Source organism: Ailuropoda melanoleuca, chromosome 5 (genome assembly GCF_002007445.2).
Source record: "Ailuropoda melanoleuca isolate Jingjing chromosome 5, ASM200744v2, whole genome shotgun sequence".
Lineage (NCBI taxonomy): Eukaryota > Metazoa > Chordata > Mammalia > Carnivora > Ursidae > Ailuropoda > Ailuropoda melanoleuca.
In genome coordinates this window covers 55,017,193-55,038,466 of record NC_048222.1, presented here as the reverse complement: position 1 = coordinate 55,038,466, position 21,274 = coordinate 55,017,193, and the positions used below count along the sequence as shown (strand labels likewise).

Sequence of the window (21,274 nt, the reverse complement as noted above, 5' to 3'; positions counted from 1 at the left end):
ATGTAGATAGACCTCTTACGATCAGGACCAGTCTTTTATTCAAAGTGAACTATTTGAGGGGCGCCTGGATGGCTCAGTCAGTTAAGTTTCTGACTTTTGATTTTGGCTCAGGTCAGGATCTCAGGGTTGAGAGATTGAGCCCTGCCATGGCTCGGCGCTCTGGGGGTAGGATGGGGGAGTCTTCTTGAGATTCTTTCCCTCTCCCTCTGCCCCTACCCCCCCACAATCTCTCTCTCTTTCTCTAAAATAATAAATAAATCTTAAAAAAAATAAAATGAACTATTTGAAAGACCACTGAGCCAGGAAGAGGGAGAAGGAGGAAGAGAAAGGAAAGACGCAGTTGACCCGTTCATTTCCTAAGGGGTGCGGAAAGGGGAAAACCACAGGAAAAGTGAAGGAAGGAGCTGACACTCTCTGAGCATCTTTGCTGACCCTTACAGGCACAATTCTACTACTACACAGGGTGCATCTAATCAAAGGATCCTGTGGGGCATGCGTTACACCCACCTTTACCAACAAGTCAAACTACGCTCTGGGAAGTTAGGCAGTTGGTCCCAGGACAAGCAGCTTGTAAATCGCAGAGCTGGGATTTGATTCGAGTTTGATGGAGTTCAGCCTTTGCCTGACTGGGCATCTCCTGCGAAGGCATTGAGTGAATCTTTTTCAGGGAAAACTCCTTGAGCAAAGAAACCACACAAATGATGATGGCAGATGCCTAATAGAAGATTTTGTTGTATGTGACATATTTGCAGTTTGACTCCTTGGAATTAGGAGTTGGCTGTGGGCATTGGAAAACTGGAGAAAGCACATTTAACCGATCCCTATATCAGGAACAAAGGTCCCTGGGAGAGTTTTTTAGTGACCTCTCTGGGCAGGGCAGGAGCCTGTTTGGTAGTTTCTGTGGGCACCACAATACAACTGCAGTGGCTTGTAGGAATCGTATAGCACACGGTCATAGTCTTGGGACAAATGGCTGCCTGGCTTGGGGCTTAGGGTGGGGCAGTTTGTGCAATGGAATTAAGTGCAAGGGAGGGCAGGGTTAATTTCCGTCCAGGAGCTTCCCCCCAGGGGCTCAGGGGAGCTACAGCCAGGCAGGGAACTCCCGAAGACCTGCCCTGCCAGGGCTGAAAACTCCACAGGCTCAGGTACAGAGTGGCAGGAGGGGGCTTGGGTGTAATGTAGGAGGAGAAAAACCTTGTGTGGTTGGTGCTTCTCAAACTTCAACATGCAACCAGGTCCCCCGTGTTGCAGCTTGGGGATCGAGCTATAATGCAGATCCGGACTCAGCAGGTTTGAGTGGGGCCTGAGGGTCTTCATCCTAAAAGGCTCCCAGGTGCCATTGCTGCTGCTCCGTGGCCCACGCTCCTACACACTTTGCTCATCTTGGTCTACTTATCTAGGCATCAGAGGGACCTGGGAGAAATGCAGAATCTCAGGCCCTGCCCTGGCCAATAAAGTCAGGATCCGCAGTGTAACAAAATCCCCAGGTCACTCAGATGTAAATTCAAGTTTAGGAAACACTTCTCTAGAAAGTATGAACTGCCAGTCATGTCCTGAGGGACTAGATGGATTGAATGATGACCCCCCCCCCAAAACATTTGTCCACATCCAAATCCCTGGAACTTGTGAATGTGACCTTATTTGGAAAAAAAGGGTCTTTGCAGGTATAATTAAGGAACTTGAGATGAGATCATCCTGGATTACCTGGTGTGCTCTAATCACACGATGTGTCCTTAGGAGAGAGGCAGAGGGAGACTTGAGACAGACTGAAGAGGACAGGGCAATGTGACCACAGAGACAAAGATTGGAGTGATGAGGCCACAAACCAAGGGGGCCAAGAACAAACTGGTGAAGCACAGAAGGAGTCTCTCTTAGAGCATCCAAAGGAGCATGGCCCAGCCGACTCCTTAATTTCAGCCTCTGGCCTTCAGAACTATGAGAGAATCTATTTCTGATGTCTTAAGCCTCCCAGCTTTGGGTAGTTATGGCCTTCCTAGGAAACTGGCTCAGTGAAGAAGGGCTATCATGAAGGGTCCATGAAGCCGCTGAACCTGTGACCTGTGTCCAGAGCAATTCGGGAAGGTGACTGGGGATTGTAAGAGAAAGGAAAGAGATAACAGAAGTTCAGGGAGCACAAGGGAGTGTGGAAGGAGGATCTGCAGAGGAAGAAGAAAGAGAAGGACGAAAAGCAAATACACACATATTCACTGAAAGAGAACAGTAGTCCTCGGCCAGGAGGCAGGGCAGGGTTTCCCTGAGCACAGTCCTCAGCTCTGGACCTGAGACAGGCGGCAGGACAGTGAAGGGGCTAGGAGGAGGACTCGTGTGGAAGGTCCTGCAAAAGATCTATGAGAAGCCAGGATGCTGGCTACTGAATTAGAGACTAGAATGAGACCTAAGAAGGAGAACAGGGAATAATTGTGTTGAAACATGAGGAAATGTGCTTTTTGGATTTATTTGGAAATGAGTTAGACTTGTAAATATGCAGTGTAACCTCTCCTGATAATCAGTGGTCATCACATGCGATCATTAAGCACAAAAATACCATATATTCACGATCCTTATGAATTTGGACTGATTATGGAGCTAAGAGAGGTTCTTCTGAGAGATGGCCTCTTTGAAGCTGTGTGTTCCATGGGACCAGCTTTTTGGCTTCCATTAGAAAACGTTCGACTCCTTACCAACCTATAGACTTGTGGAATCTCAAGTTGCAAGAGGGGTGTCAAGGTTCATCTAGTCCAACTCCCTTATGAGCAGGAACTCCCTCCCCAGTAGCCCTGACCAAGAAGTATATAGCTCCCCCTGTTTGGTCATGTTTTTATTGTTTCAATTATTTTTTTTAAGATTTTTTTTTTATTCGACAGAGATAGAGACAGCCAGCGAGAGAGGGAACACAAGCAGGGGGAGTGGGAGAGGAAGAAGCAGGCTCATAGCAGAGGAGCCTGATGTGGGGCTCGATCCCAGAAAGCCGGGATCACGCCCTGAGCTGAAGGCAGACGCTTAACCACTGTGCCGCCCAGGCGCCCCTCAATTATTTTTTTTAAACATTTATTTATTTATTTATTTATTTATTTATTTATTTATTTATAGGAGAGAGAGAGAGAGAGAACACAAGCAGGGAGGAGGGGCAAAAGGAGAGGGAGGAGCAGGCTCTCCTCTGAGCCGGGAGCCCAATGTGGGGCTCGATCCCAAGACCCTGGGATCATGACCTGAGCAGAAGGCAGAGGCTTAACTGACTGAGCCACCCAGGCCCTGTGTTTCTTGTTTTGAATGTGTAGCCAGTTCATTCACTGTCTCAGGCTGGTTCAGTGGCCCATTTTAGAAGGTGTACATAGGATACCAATTATTTTTGTGAATCTGGTAGAACTTGATTCTCTTAGTGGCTCAAATGCTCTTCCACCAATGTTCTATCCACCAACAAAGTATTGAGTTCATGCTGTGTGCCAGATACTAAGATGACTAAAACATGGACGGCTAGAGAAAATATACTGATCCATTCACTTTGAGTCCTTCATATATGAATATAACTGGTTTGACCCATCATTGGCTGTTGGTTTGAGAGACAGGACAAAGTCCCAAGTCACTGTTTTTGGACTTATTCCCATGGTGATCTGGCTGGTCAGAGCTCAGATAGGGGCAAAGATTCATCAGTATTCTAAGGACATGATTTTCTGCCACTCCATCCCCCAATTTTAATACCTATACTAATGAAAACATATAGGCATTATATTTATGTTCATATTTATATTTGATTTTACAAAGGACCAAATCCCACTTTTAGTCAGTGTAACATACAGGAAAAAAAATCATAGATTTTGGGATAAGTCAGATGGTTCAAATTTCTAGGTAAGAGAGTGTGGGCAAGTTACTCTTTGAGAATCAGTTTTATCATCTGCAAAATGGGGAATAATCTCTTCCATGATTGTTGTGAGGTTTAAATGAGATAAGCTGGACATGGCAAACACTTGAAGATGGAGAGCTATTACTTGTGACATCTTAATGATTTATAACATTTCTTTCCTCTTCACACTTGCTTCAAGGACCACATGCAAAGATGTGTCAGGCACTCCTACATTATCACGGGCAAAGAGTTCATTTCTCTTTGCGTGTTTTTGATTGTTTCTGGAGCTATACGAGCAGTAAAAGCAGCAAGCTGTATTTGGAAGGGGTGGTAAGCATGCCAGAGAGAGCATTAATTTCAGGAGGGAAAGGAAGTACCGTTGACCTTAGTGACCCATTAGTTTGAGTATGAAACCAAGGCCACTCAGAAAAAATGATTTGCTTCAGTAAATGTGTTGGTTTGCCTGCAAGTTCAAATAGGGCATAAAGTGATTATTTGTGAGTGAAATATGGTCCTTGAACATGTTTCATGCCTCTGCAGCAGTAAGGTAGGGCTACATACAGACATATTAGTGTTTGGGAGCTTGTATTCTGCAGGTGATGTGCGGTGAATGCCCAGATCATCCCTTCAGCAGCCACATTTCATGTCTGAACTGCAAGAGAAATTGCCTTATGCACTCAATTTATTAGAACCTAGATATAAAGGGGGAAATGGTGTTATGTTTATGAAGCAAAATAACAAGCTAAGATGAAAGCATTGAAAATGACTGTAGAAGTCCTCTGGTGTATTCTGCATTTACAGATGGTCTACCGAAGTTCAGATTGGTGAAAGGACACCACAGTCATCTTTAGAAGACAGCCAGCTATGAAGGGTTGGGCTAAGTGAAGTCAGACCTGGAGCTGGGATCCCTGGGGGGAACACTAGATGTGATCCTAACTGTGTGACATTGGACAAACCACTTGGCCTCCCTGTGCTTCAGTTTCCTCATCAGTGAAACAGAGACTTTTTGCCTTCCTCACAGGGTGGTTGGATGGGAAGGGGGCACCAAAAAAAAAAAAAAAAAAAAAGATGGATGTGAAAGGGATTGATATTAGAGACCTTAAGCCATGGGCCCAGTCCAGCCCAAGGATGACTGGTCTGGCTGGCACTGTGTTTTAAGAACATTGAACTTGAATGCCTTTAGATGAGAATACTCCTTTTTTTCACATAAGCTCTACTTAACAGCTGGCCTGATCGTCTGATTTACGTTACCTGTCTGGCTCCTCTAGACATTCTGAGTCGGGACCCCTAACAACCTAGACACCACTGTATAGGTAGAACCAGCTTTCTGTGTGGGTGAAGTAGGTGCTATCATTTTTAGGGGTTCTCGAAGGCACTCTCTCCTTTTCCCTCCTTTCCCTCCACAAGCCCAGCTTGCTGATACCTATCATTCTTTTGGGAAATCCTCTGGACAAACAAAAACCTAGCATCACAAGGTGGGAGAGCTGGGAAACCGGGGCTGACCTCCTCAGCCTTCCAAGAGTGAGTCCTTTTACAAAGGGGCAGCTTGATGAAGGGGCCAAGGGCTTTGGAAGGAGAGGTGGACTTGAGGGAAAGTCTTCCAAACTCCCTGAGTCCCTGTTCTTATGGATACAATGAGCTTCCTGCAGCAATCATACTAATGTGAGAGTTGTCATGAAGCTAAAAATGAGAAAATGGATATAGAAGCATCTGGCACACCTTCTGCCCTCTCTACTGCATGTGAAAAGGTTTGAGGGTGTCATGAGTCAACCTAACTACTGAGCATCATTATTATTATGCCTATGCTTATTAAGAGGTTTCCCTGTACCAGACACTGTCCTAACTTTCACATGAATCATCCCTTATAATCCTCACAGCAATCTTCTGAAGTAATTATTGTCCCCATTGGATTGACAAGAAAACTGAGGTATAGAGAGATTGAACAGCTTGTCCCAACTATACATTTAAGAAAAGGCTGAGCCCAGATTTAAGGCTTCACTGCCTCCTTATTTATGGAATCATAGAGCTGAAAGGAACTTAAAAAACCACCTGGGCCACAGGCTCAACCTCCAGGTCTTGTAATCTCAGATCTTCATCGCAAGAAATATTTTACTAACACAGTTAGTCCACCTCATCCATGGGGGATACATTCCAAGACCCACAGTGGATGCCTGAAACCACAGATAGTACCAAACCCTATACGTACTGTTTTCTTCCTGTACAGACATCCCTATGGTAAAGTTTAATTTATAAATTAAGCACAGTAAGAGATTAACAACGATAGCTAGTAATAAAATAGAACAATTGTAACAATAGACTATAATAAAAGTTATGTGAACATGGTCTCACTCTTTCTCAAAAGATCTTATTGTACTGTACTAACCCTTCTTGCGATGATGTGAGATGATTAAGTGCCTACATGGTGAGCAGAATTGAGACGAGCGATGCAAGCACTGTGACATAGTGTTAGGCTACTGCTGACCTCCTGATAGTATGTCTGAAGGATCATTCTCTCTGTGACTGCTGTTGACCATGGGTCACTGAATCTGCACAGAGTGAAACCATGGATAAAGTGGGACTACTGTAAATTAAAATACTGAAGTTTGTGAAACGTTTGCATTTGGTTATAATACGAGTGGATTCAAGGTTATTCTTATAATAATTTTTATAATTATATTCTAATAATGATTCCCATTTGTTTTATGCTTTAAAATGCTTTCTTGATAGAAGAGGAAAGGCAGAGTATACCTAATGGGCTGGGCTTGGTGACCAGGTTGACTTGTGTGAATGCATTCTGTTTGTTTGGTTGACCTGGTGGAAACAGAGTATGGCCATTGGCTCTCTAGACATAGGCCAACATTGGCTCTCTAGACATAGGCCAACATCTGCAAAAAACTGCAGAAAAGAAATGAGGGAGTTCACTCGGGCAAGCCCTATCTGTTAAGCCCAGGAGAGTTCAGCCTTTGACTTTGCTTTTCTTGTGCTAAGTCCAACTCAAGTACCACAATTCCATGTCATTCATTACTTTGACAGAATGTAATTGAGCAAATCCTTCTGCAAGTATGGGTGAAAGGTTCGGTCACAGAGCCCAGCTGATACAGGAGATTGAGGAGGGTTCAGCTAGTATTCTTTCAAGTAGTCCAGTGCCACACACTTATGGGAATATTAGCTCCATGAGTAGCCAAAGAAGCTATTTAGAAATAAAAGTGACAACTTCCAACTGACATTTCTTAATAGGTGGGATGTTCTGTATGGGATTATTTTCTCCTTGGAAGAGGAAAAAGTTATGTTGATGAAGGCAGAGGGGGATGTCCAGTACGTCTGAAGATAGGAGGGCACAGTTGTCCTCACGATTTCAGAATAATAGAGCCCTTATAATGCATGCATTTCACTGACAATTTCTTTGAAAACTGATAAAAACTGAATCCACAGCACATTCAAGGTGATAATTAAGTACATAACAATGAGGCAAAATTCTGAAGAGAAAACAGGATTTTCAAATATATGTTGATCAGCCTAATGAAAAGTCAATAATATTCCAAAGTCCTTAGGCAAAACCTGTACAAACATATGGGGTTTGTTCAAGCAGAGTGAAAAGTTGAATGACTGCCCAGATAATTTGATTCTGGGAGTTTGCTTGGATCATTCAAACCAGCACTTCCCCTCTTCCTATCCTTTCCCTGCCCCCCACCCCATCCCTAGATTTTCTCCAGCATATTTTTATATCTACAATGTCTCTATATAACTACATTAGCTTCCATCTGACTTTGTGTAGACATAGGTCTTGACTACATATATGCATACAAAATACAGTAGATGTTCCAAGGGAACTGGATGGGCGAAGTATACTGATCTGAAGTCTGTTTTCCAGCCAGAGGCAAAGTAAAGTGTGTGTTTATAGTCATCAAGTGAATTAACTTGGATACATTTAATCTAAAATCCTGGTCTTTCTTTCTGGGGTCTGAATTATTTGGATGATTGTCGAGACCTGACTATGGATATATCCAGGTACACAGGCATATTTCTGTGTATGTTTAGACCATATAGATGATCCATATAGTTCCAAATTCAAATATTTCTTTCTTTACTAATACCTATCCTTGAATTCTGAGAATACCTGCCTCCCCTTTACTTGGATTCTGGGGCCAATTAGATTATCTATGAGCAAGAGTGTCTGTTCAGTGCTCTCCTTCCTCCAAAGTAAATATAGAAAAGAAAGAAAAGATCTCCTGCTCTCAAGGTGCTTACACTCTCATTTTATATTCAGCTGTTGTCCTATTATCAAATAATAGGATGAAAAGAATATTCAAATGTTGAGATGGAAGTTGACCCAACTGCAAACATTTACTTACTTATAAATGAGTTTAAGTTTTTAATTTTTAAACGGCATTCAGTAGATACAATCATTGGCTGTATAACACAAGTGGAGTGGTGTTTGGAAAATTAACTCATCTACTTGATTCTCTTCATTTTTAAAAATTTTTTATTATTTATTTATTTATTTATTTTAGAGAGAGAGTGCATGAGAGGGGGGTGTGGGAGGGGCAGAGGGAGAGGGAGAGAGAATCTTAAGCAGGCTCCACACCCAGCACGGAGCCCGACATGGCGCTTGATCTCACGACCCTGAGATCATGACCTGAGCTGAAACCGGGAGTCAGACGCTTAACTGACTGAGCCACCCAGGCGCCCCATACTTGATTCTCTTTAAAGAACTAATTTACAAGGTGTGCATTTTATCCATGGCTATGTATAATGATTCAATAAACTCGATAGCTGTTCAATCTCTAAGGTAACTATTAAATCCGAGGTAGGATAAAAGATGATTGCAGGGCCTCTACCCTGACCACATTCTCTACTGATCTGTTGCTGTTGACTTCGGGATCACAGAAAGAAGGAGGGGGGAATCTGTTGAGGGAGAAAGAGGATGGAATGGGTTTGAACCCACTGGGTTGTGGAATTAGATGTAGATGTTGAGGAGTTCTCCTCCCTCAAATTATTGGGGCCATTGTAAGAGTTAATAGATTCCATTATTTAAAGTTATCACTTGGTTAGCACTAGTGGAGCTAAGCAATGTGCAAACATGAAGAATTTTTATTTGAATTTGAAATGCATTGTGTGATTTTTTTTTCCTACACCAGATTATATTTTACTCAGTCCTGATTATATTTTACTCAGGCTATTACTAAGTTACTTTATATTCCCGAATCTGTATCTGTTGTAGTGGAGGTGATGGCTGAGGCATACATTGAGAGACTGGGAAAGAATGGTCCTCTGTTTAACTTTGGCCACAGGCACGTCTCCTGTGGATAATCAGGAGTTAATTGAATAATTCATAGGAAAAGTCATATGTTGAATTTGTAAGCACTTCTCCAAAGAATATGAATGTTGTGGAGCCTACCACTGAAAACTAAATCAAAACACTTTTATTCACATTAGCAGGTATGTTTGGCCCTAAGTACCCAGACATCAGGCTGGCCTTTCTAATGGACTTGAATGCTTCTGCCCCAGACATTAAAATGCTCTTGGGGCAGGGCAGTGGAGATTTTGTGGGAAGGAGGACATAAGTTTTGCTGATGGCCTGTCTTTTCCAAAGCATGTTTTGTGGGATTGACCATTTTCCCTGCAAACTCTTGGTCTCTATTTTCTCTGGAAGTCTGGTTCTCTGGTTTGGACAAAAACAGATGACCAATGTCTCCTGACTTGCTGACAGTCCATACAAGGTATGCCTATAAAATGGCACCGGCCACCAAATGTTCACTGTGAGGATGACACTACCTGGTAAAGACGGACGGCTTCCATGTGAACTACTGATGAGAAATCTCCAGAGTAGGTACGGACCAACCTTCTTTAGTGTTTGAGGCACTTTTCTGAATCTCTTGGGGTAAAAACCATTTCCAGCAAGTTGCTAGTCTCATCTGGGTGTAAGGACAAGCCATATTTTTTCTGTAAACTTTCAACACAATTTCCTTGCAATGTCTGCACGTGGAATCGTCTCAGAAGTGTAACCAGGACGACTTTCATCATCACCATGGCGATGTACTTTCCTGCACAGCTACGGGGCCCAAAACCAAATGGCTGAAAATACCTGTAAGGAACCTATGAAAATGATCAGACAGTTAGCCAGAGTCATGCAGTCTCTGTTTGATTCACCCTGAAACCACTGAACGGTCAGAACGTTGTTACAGGGTCCAAACCATACTGTTCCCTCACTGAGATGAGTGACTGTAACACAAATAAGTTCTTTCCTTCATCCAATGTGATTCACTCCCTGTGATATATGCCCAGCTTGGACAGTCCTCACTTTGGCTTTTCACATAAATTTGCTGGGGTAAATCAATGCACATCATCTTGTTCCAGCCAATGTTAGCATACTTAACTAGGTCTGTGGGATGGCCACAGCTTTGCTACTCTTCTGCATGTCACCAAGGCAAAGATTGTTTTTGTGCAAAGATGTTGACTCCTGACCTATTAGTGCCAAGCATACAAATATTTTTAGTTATGCAGAAAATTAATGGGGACCACATCTGACTGTCTTGTTACCATTTGTACTTACATAGTACCTGGCACATTGTAGGTGTTCAATAATTTTTGTTGACCAGCTGTCATAGCATGGGTTGCTCACATAGAAACAGAATGAATTAGAGAACTGGATTAATTAAGATCATGTTTCTACATCATATGCAATGGAAAAAGAGGACAGTGAGGGAAATATCTGGAAAATGTAAACATCGCTGCCTAAAATTTGACATAATGGAAACAGAATCTACAGTATATTTCAATGATAGAAAAAGCTGGAGCTCTTCTAATTACTGAATTCTATTTAGAATGGAACTGGTGTTCATGGGGCTGTTTGGTGAACCAAAGGCAGACTGTGAAACTAAATCTTTTGGTCTTGTTTGATTTCCATCTGAGGCACAACTGGATTTTCCTTTGCGGAGATGGTTGCTAGAGCTGAATCTACGTGATTACAAAGTGACAAGTTGAAATGGAAAAGCAGGTTGGTTGGGTTAAACAACATTTGCCTCACTGTAGCCAAATTAAGGGCCTGGATTTTTCACATTTTGACCCATTGTGTGGCCACCATGTGGATACTTCTCAGAGCTGGAGGCCCAGCATCCTTGGCTTGACGATGAATATGGTAGTCATGTTCTAAGCTAGGGGAAACATGTGTTTCTGGTGAGGTAATAGAGGGGAACAAGTAAATAGAATGAAATGTACATGGTGAAAACACAGAACCAGAGAGGATTTAACAGTTGACATTTTTAAGAGTGGCACGCTTGGTTTTAAGGAAGGGCTCTTACATTCTTTGCAAAGTTTTCAAGAGTAAATTCATTGGGCTTGGGGAAAAACTCGAGTCTATGCATTCTTCCAATATTCAGGATAATGTTAGTCCCCTTTTTCACTGGGTAGCCATCGATGACATCATCCTGTAAGGCTTTGCGCATGACCAAGTTCACAACAGGCTGGTACCGCATGCTCTCGTAGATAAAGTTTTCCACCACTTTTAATTTTTGCATATCATCAATCCTTATATCTCTTTCACCTGTGGGAACAGATAAATAGGACAAGGAGGTAATGACAGTTTCAATACGTGATGGGCATTAAAACTCCCATAGTTTCCACAGAACAGTCAACTCCTGGATAAAACAACTTTTTTTTTCTTTCTAGAATTCTAATGCAAACCAACAACCTGGGCCAAATATGTCATTTGGTTCACAGCATGTTTTGTAAAAATTCAGATTTGAAGCCAATTACTATAAAACCTGGGAGATTTTGTGGAAAAGCCTGGATTTCTAAAAAAAAAAAAATCAGAAAACCTGGTGACCCTGCACCTACATCCCTACATGGCAATGATGGGGTGAACTTGAGTAGCCAATGAGCCCTTTAGAGCGTATCCACCTGCCGTTTTTTGTAGACCTACACAGTCTGCTTCAAACTTTATCTGCCTGGCCTCTGAGGTCTTTGAATTTTGTCTCTTCCTCTAAATTCTAGGGGACATCCACTCCTTCTCTAGTCAAAGTGAGATGGTGAATTAAATCCCTTTCAATGAAATTTTCTCCTCTGGTTACCTCTGCAGTCATCTGCCTGGAACACATCACTGATAGTCCCTCCTTCCATCTCATCAAGAACAACCTTTTGCGGTAGAGTGGCAAGAACCTCTTTCCTTACCACAGCAAAATAGGTGCCTCAGCTAAACTCCAGGGGTGCTGGGGATTGACTGGTCAGAGAGGCTTGGATTACTCCCAGAATTGGCAAAGCTTCAGAGCATCCTCGAATGGGTGACCACTTTTGCAGAATCAAAATCAGCCCAGGGTCCTGAGGGATCTCTGTCTCCTGTACAACTGCACCATTCAGAAAAGGTCTCATTTGGTCAGAGAACTCTAACAGCCCTGCCGCTTGCATGCTGCTCTTTGTACACTCAAGGGTCTAGTGTGGTGCATTTACCTGGGGTGGGATGGTGGAAGGGAAGATGACAAAGAAGGTAACCAGAGGCATTCCCTAGGAAGTAATTACTATGTGTGTGTATCTAGAGGGAGCATGAACACATGTACAACTGGTTCAGCTATTTTCCATCTTTGCAGAGGTTTGTTGAAGTGTCAGGGGGACATCATGGGGCACAAACACTTTTCACCTCTCAAGGAAATTGTATTAAAGGCTCATGGTTTCAAGAGCAATTTTCCCCTTGTTGCCTGAACTCCATCATTCTATGGCTCTCTCTTCACTCCACTGGGCTTGCTTGTTAAGTTCTCTTTCTCCTGCCAGCCTGTGAGCCCACAAGTCTAGGAATAGCTCTGGCTTATTCACTGATGTGCCCCTGCACCTGACCCAGAACTCAGAACCTGACAGGGGGTACATGAGAAACCATTCTAGAATTTGAGGCTTGAATGTCATTCTGGCTTCCTGTGATCTATTTTCCCAGGCAATTTCCCACCTACAGCAACTCATCTGTGGAACCATTCTCTCACATATTTAACCCTTTTATGAAATTTCCCCTTCCTGTCAACTATTTCAAGTAGCACTCCAATGGCTTTAAAAAGATGGTGCCTCTCTACAACCAAATAAGCCATTTCACAGGGATTGTATAAGGTCAAGAGAGAAAAGTCTGTATCATTACTGATGTCTCTTCACATGTCAGAAATGTGCTCCTGAAAAGATTATCTATGTGGGGGCCCCTGGGTGGCTTAGTCAGTTAAGCTTCTGACTTGATTTCAGCTCAGGTCGTGATCTCAGGGCTGTGAGATCAAGCCCTTCATTGGAGCATTCTCGAATGGGTTACCACTTTTGCAGAATCAAAATCAGCCCAGGGTCCTGAGCAGCTCTGTTTCTCTCTCCCTCTCCCTCTGCCCCTTCCCACCAACCCACCCACCCCATGCACATGATACTGGTGTTCACTGTCTCTCTCCCTTAAAAAAAAAAAAAATTATCCGTGTGAAGGACATTCCAAATAAGGAATTCTGGTTTTTTTCCCCAGAAAGCAATTCTGATTTCTTCCTAATGTGACAGTGTTTGTATGGAAGGGGGCAGCAGCATCAGCAGCAGTGGGCAGAATGATGCTTAGGCAAAGCCAGAGCAGGGAAAACATTGTGTCAGGAAGAGCTGAGCAGGGACCTGGTGGAGGAGGAGAGGGCAGGGGGAAAAAGGGTCCAGCATCACTGGATTTGGGGGGAGAGGGAAACTGATCGCTCTCCTGCCTTTGCTGTCATCCTCCCCTTGTCCTTCTGCCACTGACTGGAAGTTCATTTGTGGACAGACTGCTTGAAACCCAGAAACACTGCTGTAGATGATAGCCGGTTCCCTGGGTGGACCCACAAAAGCATTTGGCCCCATAAGGTAGGCAGAACATTTATGTGCACATTAAGAAAGACCTTAAAGAATAAATGGCAAAGTATTAACAGTGGTTCCCCCTGGGAAATGCAAATGAGGCTGGTGAGGAGAGTGGAAGGGGTCAGGGCATGTCACTTTTGGCTTTATACATCTTTGTGTTATTTAATTTCCTTCAGTAAGCATGCATTGTTTTTATAATGAAAAAAACCCCCACAGAACAGAACTAACTTTGCAACCTATCTGGCATAACCAAGTGTGGCAAAATGACTACCTTTATTGTTCTCTGGGTGGATTATAATAAAGATTTTGTTTGAAATCAGATTCTTAGGACATAAAAAGCTGACATTCAGAAGGAATTGTTTTCTAAGTTCTATTATTAGTTGATCAGTTCTTACCAATAACAGTCTGGATCTCCTTCATTATTGCCTCTTCAACCTTAGGGTGCTTTGCAATGAGAAATAGCATAAAGAACACAGAGACAGACATGGTGTCTGGTGCTGCGATCAGCATTTCCAATATGCACTGGTTCACATTCTCTTTTGTCAGGTCACCACGTTTCTGAACAATTGGGAGAAGGGCGAAAAATTGGAAAAGTGAATCAAAGCTTCCAAAAAGGAGGGAAAGGGAGAGTCGGGATCAAAAACATCAATGAAATGAAGTCATAAATATTACACCTCTGTAATCGACTTTGGACATTTTTCATAATAGTCTTCAGCTGAAAGGGGAAAAATTTAACCAATTTTATATGTATTTACTGTCTCTGGGCTCCCCCATTTTCGATTTTGTATTGTGCAGACACAGTAGTTTCAATCTTAAAAGGTCAGTCTTACCAGAATGTCTAATAAGTGGGCTCTTTGGGGTGCCATTACAGAAGTACCAGTGCAGATACTTAAAAGCAGAAGTATGCAACAATTACAAGAGGGGATCTTTACACAACCTGACACAGTCAAGTACACATATCGCATGGGAATTATGGTTAACCCAGGTCAGTACCTCGGCAAAAATTAACTCGGTGGCAAAATCCATATGGTCTTCCAGTTTCTCTGCTGTGGAAATCCTGTGTCTTTTCTCTTCTATCAGAATTTCCATGGCATCTTTCAAATCCTTGCTAAAAAAAATTTTTTTTCTAAGTGAAAATATAATCTATCTGTAGTCAGTTAAGACATCTAGAAAAACAAATTCATTAGCCCCATTTAAGTAAAATTATCTGCTTTAATTGAAGTCTTCAGCACTCACAAATAACTGAATTTAAACTTAATTCTTCCCCAAAATCCTTAAATTATGTATTCATTACACTTCATGTTAAGGAACCAAATTTAGCTAAGATTTCTAGGTACTGGTAGCAAAATGAAGGTACTGGAAGCAAAACTGTAACCTCTAGTTAAGGGTTAAAAGCTGGTACCAAAATGGTAAATCCAACTGTGTTTTCTGATTTTTGAAATGTCTGGTACAGTGTCTAAATTGAAAAACAAAACCAAAAACCAGTGAAGGTATTTATTGGGGTATGTTTGCTCCAGGCACCTTCACTTCCTGTTGACTCATAACCACCCAGCCCATTTCTGTTTGCTCAACTCTGGAAAAAATTGAGTTTGAGATTTCCTATTCTAGAAACTGAACACAAGGGATCAAGTAATCCTCTTGATATTTATTCTCATACCTTGCAGTTTCTGCCACATAGTAAACATGAAGTGGATACTTATTGACTGACTAACCGCACGAGTAAAGTATATGCATTTTGACAGTGTGGTAGAGGGAAAAGCACCTTGGAAAGAGAGTCAGGTTCTAGTTCAGATTGTTCTCTACATAACCTACTTTACGTCTCTTAAATCTCTTTTAAAGTGAAGGGCTCAGACTTAACAGACAATAAGTCCATCTTAAGATCTAGATTCTGCTATTCTTGCCTTTGTCTTAAAGTGTACGCATTCACGTGTAAGTGTATTGTTCCCCAATCTCAGGGAATAGTGTTCTGCATTACATTAAATGTATAATAAATCTTTCTTTCAAATTTTTGTTGACATGGTCACTTCTACGCCCTGTTGATGATATTGACATAAATAGCCTCTGTGTTTACTCCAGCTGGGCAGGAAAATTAAGGGAAGATTCTTTAAGATTCATCCCACTTTTTAAAGTTTCTTTTGGGCATCTCAAGGAAGGTGTTAAACATTTGAAGAGGTATTCCTCAGGCTAGTAGAGTAATTGTGTCATTCAAAATGAGGATGCCATCTTTTGCGTATCTCTGTAAGTGTGCCTATAGATACATACATACCTCCAGAAATACACGAAGGATATATTCACATTCATTCATTCATCTACCAGTCCATTTATTCAGCAAATATTTGTTGAAACTCTTACATACAAGGGACAGATATTCACTCAGTTGGTGGGCTGTGAATGCTCATAGCATTCCTACCTGAGCAATGGCCCCTAAATGCCCTAAGACTATAAATTCATGAAGAATTCCTTGATGGAACTGCAACCACTTCTGAACATCTTCTTCCCTGGGCAGAATTGGGGGGTCTGTGAATGCCCGTTGGGATCCTTCTTACTCAGATTAGAAGCTGGTCCTATGTAAATATATGCATCTGAATTTATACACCCTTAAAAACTGGGAGAATTGAGTTCAGTGACAGTTTTCAGGGAATAGGAAATCTCTGACTTACAAACATGTATTGTAAGAATATATCTGTGAGTCTGTGGTTTGGAACTCTGAGCATATTTTGCACCCAAACAAGGTTGTCTCAGTTATCAGTCCAGGCCACAAACACCTGTTTAAGGTATTCTGTGGCTAAAAAGCCTTAAACTTGCCAGAATAAAAAGTAGAAAACAATACTGCTGTAATATTGGTTATTAAGATAGGCAGAAGTATAAAATTGAATAAATAGTGATGGGAATAGATGTCCCAGAATCCTTTCCATCAGTATATTTCTAAAAAGTATTGGTGTGACAGAGAAAGACAATTAGTATATGATCTCATTTATATGTGGAATCTTAAAACAAAACAAAAAAAACTCTAGCTCATAGAGAACAGATTGGTGGCTGCCAGAGGTGGGGGGGGGCGGGTAAGTGTAGGCAAAATGGCTGAAGGGAGTCGAAAGGTACAAACTTCTAGTTATAAAATAAATCGTGGAGACATGATGTACAACACGGCGACTATAGTTAACAATACCATATTGCAGATTTAAAAGTTGCTAAGAGAAAAAAGTTTTCATAACAAGAAAAAAGTTTTGTAACTAGATATAATGGTGATCATTTCACAATATATACAAATACTGAGTCATGATGTTGTTTGTATACCTGAAAGTAATATACTGTTTTATGTCAATTATACCTCAATTTAAAAAGAATGGCATTATTGCAATGGGCATGGATGGGAGAGGAAATTCAAAGATTTCTCTAGGTCTTTACTGCTCTAGGACATAGGAGATATAGATTAATGTACTAACCATTGGCAAATATTATATAGAGGGGGAATGTTACAGAGCTAATTTCTGTAGAAACCTAAGAGAAACCATTATATAGTTTCATGCAATAAATTTTAATGGGCTTGCTGGCCAAAACCAAAGCTAAACAAATGACCAGAAACTATAAAATGAGCCCCTTCAGACCACTGCCAAATTTGAACATAGGGAAGAGATGAATCCTTTATCTCATCAATTCAAGCCACAGTAAGCTCTGGTGGAAACTCAATGAAATGTATAAAGACCCAAGTGTCCAAATCACCTACCTAATACTCACCAACCACATGAGAATATATAAGCAACATCAAGTTGGCTTCCTTGTGAAGACTAACATTATTAAATTTCAAAATACACAAACAAGATAAAGTTAGGTCTTCAGACAAGTTTGGAAACTTTTAGAGATGGAGAATTTAAGATCATCAGGGACATCTGGAAGAAGATATGAACAGAGGGAAGGAGGAAACTAATATCTTTAGTGCCTTCTATGTGCCATCCTCTGTGTTAATTGCCCTACGTATAGGATCTCATTAATCTATACTTTTATTCTTGAAGGTAGATTATATTTTACTTTAAATAACTTCTCAAGGACATTTAGTTACTAAGCAGTAGAGACAAGATACAAACCAGGTCTGTCTGCTTCTAAATCCCATGGGCTTTTCACTGGTGGTTGGGGGGCAGTGTTTAGTGGCTGACTACTTACATTCTAGAAACCTTTTTTTTAGCCTATAGGCCGTTGGGCATTTGTCCAATTTTTGTCTAGACTCACCTATAACCAAAGCAAAGCCATTTAATGACAGTTTCAGGATCCCCCAAAGACTAATATATATGACTAAAAAAAAGGAAATCACACATTTTATTGAAGTCCATTATATTCATCGTGAAAAAATTCTTTTGAGACTGCTGTTAATTCCTACAAGTTGAATTATGTTAAATTCATTCAGAAGCAACACAACTATAAAATGATTTTGTGTTTCCATTTTCCAGATATGAAAAGAGAATTTTTACAGATAATAATGATAGGTTTAACCAACCCTTCTCTTCAACTCAAACTACACTGCAGTGTCCTAATTCCAGACATGGGGCTCGCAGACCACCCACTTGGCCCCCTTGCTGAAAAGCTGCCCGGGCCGAAGGCCTCCCTTACTCTTCATTCTGGCCACCACGTGCAGCCAAATTGCTGTACAATGTTTCATCAGTGTCTTAATCCATAGCTCCCCTGTGGGTTCTGAAGAGCAGAAAGCTAGCCGAAGAGGCCAACAACAGCAAAGACACAACCCAAAGTCAATCCAATCTCACTGATAAGTTTTCCAAACTTGTGTTACTTACACAGACTTTTCATACTTTTTGTATAGCCAAGAAATCTTAAAGAAGATGTCTGGTTTGAGAAGGAGAGCTTGCCATGCATCAAAATAACCCTGGATTTTAACCACGATGGCACTTTCTGGAAAAACAAAACAAACAAAAGAGCAGAGTAGTTGAGCCAAAATGTGAGCCCAAGAAGGGTACTCTGAGAAGAGCCCCTGTATAGAGTTTCTTACCAGCCTGGGCTTCAGTGGGTGTTTTAGCCATATGAATGCCACTAGACAAATCAACGTTAATTTATTCTGCTTGACATCTAAATCAACCAAGTTAACCAGAGATTTACCGCTTTTCAAGTTTGTGTTAAAGACACAGCCTAGAATCTCACATGCCCCTCTTTGACTGAGTGTCCAACTCAGTCCTGTTTTTTTGGACGATGGGAAATAAGAGGGACACCAGTAATTATGGCTGTTATCGGCCTCAATTCTGGCGCCTGGGAGGGCAGAAAGCCATGCCACTTTCCTGGTTACATTTTGGTCCAGAGTATAGAATTCATCTTAGTATCCCTAATGCCTTGTCCTGAGCCTCATGCATAGTCAGCTCCTAATGAATGTCCTTTAATTAAATTGCATGTTTGGGGAAAGAAAACCTCTGTTTTTTTCACATTGTACAAAAAGAGAGGGAATAGGCATTTCTTTTCAACTGCTAAATACTAGTCACCATGCAAAGCGCTTTACAAAAGAGACCTCATTTAATCCTTACAATCTTGCTAGGGGGCTGATAGAGTGTCATCACTTTTTCAGATGAAGAAACTGCAGTTCATAGAAACTGGGAAGCTTGCCTAACACCACCATACAGCCTTTGTGGCAGGCAGGCCCTTGGGCTGGAGCCCAGCTCTATCTGACCTCAGAGCAATGTTCTTTCCTCTAGTTGCACTGACTCCCTCAGGCAAATCGAGAGTTTAACCAGGACCGGGTGTGGAGAAGGGGGATCTACATAACTCTGCCTGGGGTTTTACAGGTTCTTAGCATCACAGCCTGTATCCCTAAATTAACAGAGAGATTACAATTCCATTTACTTCATCCTTCCTAAGAACCGAGGCCAGCGGGGAACCATGAAGCAGGGACTCATAAAATATGGACTTGCCTGACCTTCGGAGAGCTGCATGTAGGACAGGCCAGCTGGGATTAAGAGTTCCTGTCTGAAGGGGATGGGGCAAGGGGTGTGACTTAAAATACGCAGAGTTGAATGGGGCTCCCATCCAAAGGGCAGTCAGATGAGGTTTCTATGACTCTTGTAGGAAGTAAGTAAAGAGCAGGGAACAGGAGGTAAGCAGAGCTGGAGAGGAGAAAGGAGGGCTTATAGCTTATCCATTCTTCCAAATGTGGCCAATGAGGCAGCAGTATTACAGCTCGTCTGCTTTGGGCCAGTGTTAAAATGAGGCCCTGTTCTCATGCCTGAAATGTTCTTCCCTCAGACCTGGATGTTGCTCCTGGTCTCACTTCATTTAGGCTGATGTCCAGGTGTCCTCCCTGCACAGGCCTTTCCTGACAACATTGTCTGGGATAGCCACACCCACTCCCCCCTGTGGCACCTTCTTCTTCACTTTCTATCCCCTTGACCTGCTTCATTTATTCTTCAGGGCACTTAGTATTGCCTGATGTATTATTAGATATTTACTTGTTTGCTGTTTATATTGCCACTGGGATGTGACCTCTTTGAAGGCAAGGACTTTATCTGTCTTGTTCACTGCTCGATCCCCAGAACCTAGAACAGTGCCTCGCATAAAATAGGCAATAAGCAAATATTTTTTGAATGAATGCATGAGTCAGTGAACATGCTAGAATTCAGGGAAAATTACATTAAGCTGGACAAAAGCAGCATGGAATTAACCCAACTGATTAATGTTTATTTTTTGATGGTGATAGAGTTGCATGTATGTGTTGTAATATTTGTTTCTGTAGTATAGTGAAGGGAGTAGCTTTTTGTGTGGGACATTTTTGCCAGAGTTGTTATAATGCTAAATGACAAACTATATGTAAAGCAACTTTTTAAATAGTAGATACTAAATTAATGGTAGCTATTTTCATCATTTCCAGCAGTAGCAGCACCAGCACCATTATCATCGTATGGACAAAGTTTTCGTGCTTAGTAGCTTTGAGGGAGGAGTGTATATGTATATTTATGTATATATGTATGTATGTATATCTGTGTGCGTGTGTGTGTGTGTGTGCATGCGCCCACAAGAACGGTTGGAATTGGTTAAATATATCATTTTGATTGGGGGTAGGGTATATTCATGTCCAAATTAATTGATCACGTTTGTCAAGTTTTGACTGTGGGTAGAATCATATTTCCCAGAGCAATGAGGAGAGTTATAAAAGAGGAGATGGCTCCTACTTACAGAAACTCCTATCTTATAAATAAACAAGGCAAACACACTAGGAAAAAAAAAACCCATAAGAATACTTAGAGATGTTTGAACAAGAGCAATGTACAAAAACAGCATTATCTTCCCTTGAGTCCGTTATCCCCTTCATCCCCTGTTCAATAAAGGGCAGAACGTCAGCTCTCTAGTACCGTCCAAGGGGATCCCCAGGAAGAGAATGTTCGAGGTGTCCAGCATGATGCGCCGCATAAGGGTCAGCACGTCGATGTAACCCAGTTCGTTGCTGACCTCCTCCAGCCTGTCCAGATGTGTTATGATGGATCCAACACAAACTGTCACCATGCGCACAAGGCCAGGACCAGACAAAGCTGAGGGGAACACATCAGAGAGTAAGTCACATGAACTCAGGGGCACGCACAATCAGGTTATTTTGGCCTTTTCTGGTTGGAGTTTAACTGTACA

General features: G+C 41.8%; 1 protein-coding gene across 1 annotated transcript in view; it reads right to left on the bottom strand.

The window, feature by feature from the left end:
• Positions 1–6,347: 6,347 nt before the first annotated feature.
• Positions 6,348–21,274, bottom strand: part of LOC100464417 (aromatase) — a 39,254-nt gene continuing 24,327 nt past the window's right edge. Inside the window, exons 5-11 of the mRNA XM_002920421.4 lie at positions 21,004–21,180; positions 18,451–18,565; positions 14,660–14,774; positions 14,062–14,224; positions 11,143–11,384; positions 9,617–9,937; positions 6,348–6,387 (exon numbers count right to left, since the gene is read on the bottom strand). Coding sequence (XP_002920467.1) covers positions 9,689–9,937; positions 11,143–11,384; positions 14,062–14,224; positions 14,660–14,774; positions 18,451–18,565; positions 21,004–21,180 — 1,061 coding nt within the window. The 3' untranslated portion in view covers positions 6,348–6,387; positions 9,617–9,688. The remainder of the gene's footprint in view (positions 6,388–9,616; positions 9,938–11,142; positions 11,385–14,061; positions 14,225–14,659; positions 14,775–18,450; positions 18,566–21,003; positions 21,181–21,274) is intronic.